General features: G+C 42.2%; 1 protein-coding gene across 1 annotated transcript; it reads left to right on the forward strand.

Annotated features, from left to right (window-relative positions):
• The first annotated feature begins 6040 nt into the window (after positions 1-6040).
• LOC139665519 (leucine-rich repeat-containing protein 3-like) lies at positions 6041-6898 on the forward strand. Its single transcript, XM_071544570.1, has one exon. The coding sequence runs from the start codon at positions 6041-6043 to the stop codon at positions 6896-6898; it is 858 nt and encodes a 285-aa protein (XP_071400671.1).
• Positions 6899-9170: the final 2272 nt, after the last annotated feature.

Here is a 9170-nt window from a genome sequence, read left to right on the forward strand (position 1 = left end):
GGTCCAGGCTGTTAATTCCTCACTGTTGTATTATGTTGTTCTCACAAGACCTTATTCTCTCTCTTCCCGTCACTCTTGCCCTCTCTTCCGCTTTCTCTTAATTGGAATAAAACGGCTTTGCATTCCCCAAGTATATCCTGCTCTGAAATACAGACAATTGGTGTCATTTTGTCAAGGTAAACACAGATAATCCACGGCCATGATAACAAAGCTCTCATTTCACGTCCCATCTGTGTTTTCGTATGTTCAACATCAGATCTATATTTACGCTCAAGATCCAACTGCTGAGTTATTGTTTCGCTTTTAGCTGAGGGTGCAGGGAGTGTTTTTTATAGCTTTGGAGACATACACTGTTCCTCTCGCATGCTCTTCCTCTCCCTCCCTCTCACTCACACACTTACACACTCACACACACACACACACATTTTAGTGTTATTACTCATGCTCTCTATTCTGCTGGACTTAAGCCAAGGTCTCAATCCAATCCATATATATTTGAGACAATCCTTGGCAATCACATGGTTCATATTTTAATCTCTGCCAACCAATAATCTGTTGTTATGGGAGACATGGAATAGTCATTTTTCACTGCTAACCTCAGATGACACATATGGAGAGGAGCTGAAGGCGGCAAAACTAAATTCACCACAGGCGTGTATTTATAGTGAACATCAAATCAAGAAGGGCAAAAATTGTCATTTAGCGTATTATGTATTGATTTGAAGACCCGACCACCAATTTCCCCTAGCACACGCAATTTCAGGCTTATTCATAATCAAGGGCACTTGCTTGATTGCTGTGCAGAGTACGCAGGGATTCAAAACATGCTGTGGTTGTATTTTAAAATCCTGCCCACAGAACCTCAGAAAACGTTCTTACCTTTATTTATTTATTTATTTATTTATTTTTACCTGTAGTCTGGTTTCCAGCACAGGGCCAGACGGGGCCAGCCAGGGCCGTCTCCTTTCCTGCGTCACCCATTTTACCCCCAAAGCAGCGTTTTACGGTCCTGTACTTTGTGCTGTCAGCAGAGATGATTTTCCATCTGGGCGATAGATTCCAACAACAAAGCAGCAGACCACAGCTTTGTGCTGGTCCTCTGTTGTAAGCAGTTTTAGATGACTCTGGCCCCGGCAAGTCCCAATTGGCCCTGCTGTGGAAAAATGGCTACTGAGAGCCTCAGCAGAACACCTGCCCCCAGCCTGACCTGTTGTTAGTGGATTCAGTCCCAGCAGAATTACAGGCTAAGAAATGCTCCACTACACTTTCTCTCCCGCTCCACCAGGCACACTCGACATGCAGTAACACTGCTGGGCATGTGGTTTTGTCTCTCTCCTTTCTTTTTACACAGGTGATAAACAAAATGATAGCATGCGGGTACTCAGCCTGCTGGGAATGAACATTTCTGCAGTCCGTCGAATCTGTCCCACTTCCCTTCTTTCTTTTGGCAAAATTCTGCAAGCCTCTATTTATCCAGTTTTCCCCTCAGAGGAGGACAGACAAATAGATGATGCCTAATTACATTCATTGAAGTCAGCCTTTCCCTTAGAGTTGCTTCACATCGGCGTTTTCCCCTGGTCTTTTTGACAACTAAACAGCTCCTAGGCATGTATTTTTTGAAACTGGCTCCTCAGAGGACACACCATTTTTTTTTTCACTCTCTTCTATTTTTCTTTCCACAAATTAAACCACTCAACCTTCGTCACGTCTTTCACTCTCTGTTCAGGGGGCAGACAAAAAGACAATGAATAATACCTTTTGGAAATACTACTTTCCACTATAGTGTAGTTTCTCATTATGCTCGTCTTTGTCCTTTTTTTTTTGTTTCTGGAAATCTAACTCCCATTCGGCCCTGTCTCTGGCTTGTGATCGACCAAGGAGAAACATCTGGAGACATCCGGCCGTCAAGGGTAAACATTCAGAGACATTCAGCTGTAAAGGACAAAAAAAAAAAAGATCCTTTATATTTGTAACCTTCCACATGATATTTGTCAGGATTGTAAATGTCATAGTTTGGAGCATGCTGATGGGAGCAGGACAGGCTGGAGAGGGAGAAAGGTGGGATGCCATCATTGCTGTCAGACTTGTCCTTTCCCCCTGAGGGCTCGGCTGTAGATAGGCAGATATTGTTGCTGGTTCTGGGAGCGAGGAGAGAGGAGGGCACTTGTCCTGAGGGTGTTTTCTGTAAACCACCTTGAATAACATATTCTGTTAGTTTGTATGTGTGTGTGTGTGTGTGTGTGTGTGTGTATACATACAGACACGCTCGTAGAAATTACTGGAAGTGACCAGAATAAATGCCCACACAGTATGTCTACTCCCCTCTGTGTTTATAAATTGAGGGATTTGTTATTTGTGTGCATGTAGGTGCAGTATTCATGTCTGTAGGTGCACGCTCAAATTACACCTTGAATAGAGTCAACCTTCATCTTTAACTGAAGGTCTGTGTCTGAGGTCTTTACAAAGTGACAAATGGCGTGTCTGTATTTGCCCTCCAATAATACACCTGATAGAAGAAATGAGTGATTAAAGAAGGAAAGCGGAGGTGGCATCTTCCCTTAAATGTTGCTTTCTGCCTTGGCTCATTGATCTGGCTCTATCAGTCTCACTCAGCACTCCTGTTTGTCTTGCTGTGACAGCTGCAAATGAAAATAATACTTGTCTCAGGGGGTGACACCTTCTGCAAGTCATGACTTGTGATATTTCAACTGTAAAATAATATATATAAGATTTGGTTGTATTATTACCTCTTTAAAAATGTGTGTCTCTCCAGCTGTTTACCTGGAATTCAACCAGATTTTGTGGAAAGAGATCATTATATGAATCTAATTACCCAGTTAATTAAGGTAATATCTCTTATGGAGGTAATCAATGTCTTCTCAGAAATGCCAGATTAATGCCATCTACAGTGGAGACAAGTGGGAAGATGGCACACCATTTGTCTTTGTCTCTTTAACAGAGAGAGCGAGAGAGAGAGAGAGAGAGAGAGAGTTTGCTCTACACCTTAACTACCCTCGTGTACTCGTGTACGACAACAGTGATGAAACCAACTTGAGGCGACAACAGATGACAATATTGAGGACAGACCGCCAACCCACGGACCTACAGCTGAGGTTGGCATCTCTCTATTCTGAACGTGAACGTAACGGCCAATCAATCCGAAAGAAGAAAGGGAGTCTGAATAAATAAAGTCTAAACAAAATCCCTCTCCGCCTCTGGATCCCAACTTCAGAACAACATCCCCTTTACAGGTAAGTGATATTTAGCGAATTATCTGAGCATTTACACACATTTCAAAAACAATTCATATCCATATGTCATACTTAGAACAAAGAAAACTCACTATAATATTCCTATAATATCGCTTTTGGGACTTATAGTGTGTCTGTGTGGTACTCAACAGTGAGTTCATAGTGACGTTATCGTACTTTGTTGTATTTTCTTACAATTTTTCGTGCTTTTTTATGTCTACAGTAGGCCTATCATTGTAGTTTATGATCGTAAAGGTAGATCATTCATCATATCACAGACTGTATCGGGAAAGCTTTCTGTAGGCTGCATAAACGGGTTAGGCTACGAAGTTTCACTTCTATGATGAGAGTAATTAAAGATCGAAAAATGTGATAATTCATTCATTATGTCAAAGACAACCTTTGATCCCAAATGTCTTTTATGGTATTTTAAACTTTCATTTCCTTCAGATAATCCAATTTACCTGTTTTACCCTGAATAATTCAATTTGTTAATTGAATTGCCGTCGGAAATGTTTAGACTTTTCTGCGGGTATAATGGTCTAATCTAAAAAAAAAAAAAAAAAATGCTATGAGAGACGATGATGATCAAGCAGGGAATGCCACATTATCATTATCATTACCATTACCATTACCATTATCATTATCATTATTATTATTATTATTATTTCCATTATGTCCGTTTTCTTAATAAACATGGAAGATGGGTAGGCCTAAATACTGATAGATAAAAAAAAAAAGAGTAAACATTCTCTAACAGCAATCATGAGCTTTACAGTGCCAGCCAATCTCCCTCTCACCATCTGCCCTTGGGAGGTAACAACATCTCTCTCTTTCTCTCTCTCTCTCTCTCTCTCTCTCTCTCTCACACACACACACACACACACACACACACACACACACACACACACACACACACACACACACACACACACACACAAAGACACAAACTCTCTCTCATTCTCATTGTTATTCCTAAAATATAGCAGCTGATTATTTTTGAGTGCATTAATTGGTGATTTGCATGAGCCTTATTTCCCTCCTGCCAAATTTATATTCCAAACGTTAATAAAGGGTGGTTACAAATGGAACAAAATCCTGATATCTGCCCAAGACACAGCACTGAGTCACTTGATGGACATCAAATTGATAGAGGGCAGAAATCACATGAGAGTTGGATTGTCAGTCACCTATAGGCTATTCAACCAAATCTAGGTCACTGTGGTCTGGAGTTGAAGTCTGCCAGTCTGCCATTAAGCCTTTATGGTGTCAGTGCGAAGGGTGCAGGAGAAAGGAGACAAATGTCAGTTTTTGATTCTATTATGAAGATGGGGAGAAAGCAGAAAGTGCTTGACATTTAAGAGAATGGTCTTTTTTTCATTTATTTATTTATCTTTATCAAATTCAAGGAGTGTATCGTGATTTACTCTTGGAATAACAACTCCAAATTGCCTTCATTATCTCAGCAAAACTAAAAACGGTCTGAAAACAAGTGATCAAATTGTCCCAACAAAACCAAATGCCATGATTCATAGATCTAGATAGACAGACAGACAGACAGGCAGAGAGACAGACAGGCAGACAGACAGACAGACAGACAGACAGACAGGCAGACAGACAGACAGACAGATAGACAGATGAGACTAAGGGATTCACTTGCGACAGCACTAAAACAGGCTAACACATGTAACACATGTAATGTATTCTCCGGTGGTTATACCCATCTGATGTAGAGTCTAGCCAGATTGCTTTTCTTGCCTTTGCCTCCTAACTGTGGGAGTCCAGAGCAGATGCTAAACCCCAGCCTATGGCAGGGTTTTTTTTGTTTTTTTTTCAGCTCTGTCACTTATTGACACTGTGGGATGCAGGCAGGATTGATGTTCCCACCTGTAATAGTGTAGCAGGCTCTACTTGGGCTATCGATCCCACTGTTTCCAGCCTCCATCCCTACAATATACACAATATATTGTCCTCCACCCTCGGAATATGATTATGGACTGCATCAAGAGAAAATAAATAGAGGGATAAATGAAATGAAAGTGTATTGATGGGTGTAATGTGATGGAGGAGGGGTTAGGATAATCATGTCTCTTGATTTATTCTATGCACAAACACATAAGGGGTTTTCAACCTTATTAGATCACTTAAATTGCCGTTTACTGGGCCGCAATTTATGAGGGGATCACCACCATAAAATGTATCTACAGTGTTACCACCTTAACCATGAACCCAGTCCTGTTTATGTAGAAGAAAAGTTCAGCAGCCATGTCCAGTTTATATCTACTATCATTTCTATTGCAGGCTTTACTTCATATTGTGCTATACTATTAAGACCAAGACCAATTCCATTTCAAAGGAATTAACAAGTAACACCACTAATCAATCTAATCAGAGCACAATGGGAATTACACGGGAGGTTTCTTAGTCAGAATCTATTGTCCTCTTGCTGTAGATGTTGACGTGTTCTGCAGTGTCTGTCTGTTAAAGGGAGTATTTATCAGATAAACAGGCTTAATCTCATTTCATTTTCCACCTCTTTCCCCACTGACCTTTTTTCTCCTCTTCAAAAACCATAATCTCCCCTGTCAGCCTTCATTTTGATTGTGTGTGATGTGTGAGGGGTGAGTGTGTGCCGGTGACAAAGAGCAAGAGTGAGCGAGAGAGAGAGAGAGAGAGAGTGTTAGCTGTTCCAGACTCTGACCCTGTTTTCTCAATCTGACAGGTTTTCCTGGCGAGACTGTGTGTGTCTGATTGGGACCTGGTGTGTGTCAGGAGGCTATGGTGAGGCGATGTACACTGGCTGGTTTGAGGAGAGACGTACCGGCGTCGGTGGGGAAAGAAGGAGAGGTGGAGGAGTGGATCTTCATCCATGGCTGTGCACCTTGCTGTTGTTCTCGGCTCTGTGGGGCCAGGTGTGCCCCCAGTGCCCGGACAGCTGCCACTGCGCCTGGGACACGGCCACGGTGCTGTGCTCGGACGCCGGGCTGCGGGAGATCCCAGAGGGGATCCCGCCGGACACCGTTTCCCTCCACCTGGAGCGCAATTACATCCGGAGCATCCCCGAGAGCGCCTTCAGCGAACTGCTCCACCTGCGGGACCTGCACCTGTCCCACAACCGCATCGACTCGCTCTCCTCGGGGGCGCTGCGGCATCTGGGCCCCGAGCTGCGCCTGCTGGACCTCTCACATAACCTGCTGAGGCAGGCCAGCAGGGAGGAGTTTGGCTCCACGCGCGCCAAGACGCGCCTCTACCACAACCCCTGGCACTGCGACTGCGCCCTGCAGGAGCTGATGGAGACTCTGAACCTGGAGCCCGAGACGGTGAACGGGATCGTGTGCGAGAGCTCGGTGCGCGGGGCAGGCGAGGGGAGCAGGTGGGAGGACCCGACGTCTCAGGGGGACCACGCAGGTCAACCCCTGGTCAAACTGCTGGACTCTGGGGTGAATTTCTGCAGCCTGCAGAGGAAGACCACTGACGTGGCCATGCTGGTGACAATGTTTGTGTGGTTCTTCATGGTGATTGTGTATGTGGTGTACTATGTGAGGCAGAACCAAGCTGAGGCCCGGAGGCATTTGGAGTACCTGAAGAGTTTACCCAGTCCACGCAAGACCCCCATGGAGACAGACACTCTAAGTACTGGTTTCTGAACTCATGCTAGACTGCAATTTAAATGGAATAATCCAGTGCCATTTATGGAGAGCGACTGATAAACTTCAAAATGCTGAATTTGGACGGAGTTAACTGTAAGATGGCTGTAGAAGATGCTTCTAGATAAGAAATGAACTGTGTGTTGTGATTGCAATATTTCATTTTTTTGGTAAATACCGTGCCCCCTATGTTATTTATTTATTTATTTATTTTGTCAGGGACAATGCACATCAATCAACAACAATATCACAAGGTAATGTAAATGTGACAGGATTAGCTGTAAGCGCACCCATAGTCCCTGAGCAGTTAACGGTTTTTCCAAATCCTGATGTATGTTTTCTTAATTGAATGAAAGTGAATATTTATTTTCTCCTATTCTACCAGGTGGAATGAGAGGACAGTGAGTGTAATGAACAAAGAAGTGCAGTGGAAGAAAGAATGAAATAAGAATACAGAGCAAGTGAGAAAGAAAAGGGTTTCAACATCAATATCTTGTATCTCTGCTTCTAGTCCTCCTCCCTCTACTTCTCCCATTATGGCCCATGCTGTGTCCTTTTATCTCCCATTAAGGTCTAATTAGTGTCGTCTGACCAACTGGCCCTTAAAAGGCACACTTGAAAGGCACTAATCAGTGTGTGTGTGTTTATCAGGTCAAACGGGAGTGTGTGCACCCTCACATGTTTGTGTGTGTCTATTTAATTGTTTGTATGTGTGTGTGTGTGTGTGTGTGTGGTTAGTACATGTGTGTTTTTGCGCATCATACAGTAATTTTCACTTTGATATGATTGATTTTCCATGCATGCTATATAAGCATTTCCCATTAAAAGGTCACTAAGCCAGTGAGAACTGCTGATCTAAAAATACTCTCAGGAAGCGACTAGCTGGAGGTGAAGTGTTTCGTCTCCAAGCTGAAGCAATCAGCTCTAAAATATCTGGCCAGCTTAGTGTACATACAGCCGTCTCTGATATTGAGAAATTTCAAAAGGGTTAAATTATTAAGATACTCTTTGTTAGAAATTAGATTAATGCAGCCCCTTATCCTGAGAGAGGCTCTGTTAGTTTAGATTTTAATTAATCTCTTGAGTGCCGCTTTTTCAGACCTCTCTGCACCGACTGCTGTGTACAAATTGTTCCATTTCTCTATTTTCCGCGTAGACTGTCTCATAATTGATATTTTTTTTCACTGTGAAAATGCGAAAAACTCTTTGATAATAAATGGAATAATTTTCTCAGTTAGTACATTTAATGCCAGTGATGTTAAGGCTCTTTAATGCCATTACTGAAAAGCGGCATGCGTATAGGTACACTGAATATCCGGCTCAGTGTTCCACATAAATGGAACAAAACTCGACTGGATTAAGAGCCACCTTTTCTAATTTCACTTCATTGTAATCATATTTGCTGTGGCAATACCTGTGGAGCATTATTTTATGAAGGGGGCGGGGGGTGTATTGTATGAGTATTAGTCATTCTTCACTGTTACTAATATGAATTTTAAAAGGCCTCTCTCAATTTGACATTTGACAGTTTTTCATTTAATCCGTGGTCAAGAGGATGTTTTTCACGTGTCTAACATGTACAGTTACAGCCTTTTGTTAAGTGTTCATGAATATCATAAACACGTAACTGTATTCCATTTTCCTCATCTGGGAATTGACTGGTAAAGCAGTTAAGAGTTAAGTTAAAACTTAGAATAGGTTGACTTATACTTTAATGTGCTACATGTGGTATGTGTGCTTTGTTATGGTATGCAGAGAAAGATTCTGGTTGGTTGAGGACTGTGGTGTTCAGGGTTAAGATATACTGTGAATTAGAGCTAGAATCAATTAAAATCTGCGAGTAGAATGATGTTGATATTGTTATGATAACTGGTAAAAGTGTAAAAGCTATATTGGCTTTGGTATGTCGTGGTCAACAAATCATGGGCCATGATCTTGGAATAAAAAGGTGGATATTGTCCTGTGACTTACAAAACTGCATCTCTGTTCATAAACCTGTGGCGCACTGTTGGTGTAACTTTACATACTCTAGATAACAGAGTATTTCTTAGATGTTAGCTGTTTGTCTCAAATCATGAATCTAATGTTGATATACCAGGGTTCAGTTTCTCAAATGCATCTCTACCATTAAGATCATCTTTGGCCCACATTGGCAAATCATAGGCACATAGATGCTGTTAGTGCCAAGATGCTGTGGAAACCCCAGTGCAGTTATTTGGGATGCCAGTAACCCAAAAACACAAGAACCAAGCATGTCCTCTGTGTGTGGTTT

Source organism: Centroberyx affinis, unplaced genomic scaffold (genome assembly GCF_046629955.1).
Source record: "Centroberyx affinis isolate AG114_WGS23_722 - 3 ecotype Tasmania unplaced genomic scaffold, CSIRO-AGI_Caff_v1 ptg004599l_1, whole genome shotgun sequence".
Lineage (NCBI taxonomy): Eukaryota > Metazoa > Chordata > Actinopteri > Beryciformes > Berycidae > Centroberyx > Centroberyx affinis.

Excerpts from the sequence above, each read along its gene's own strand:
- LOC139665519 (XM_071544570.1), top strand. The coding sequence starts at position 6,041 with ATGTACACTGGCTGGTTTGAGGAGAGACGTACCGGCGTCGGTGGGGAA.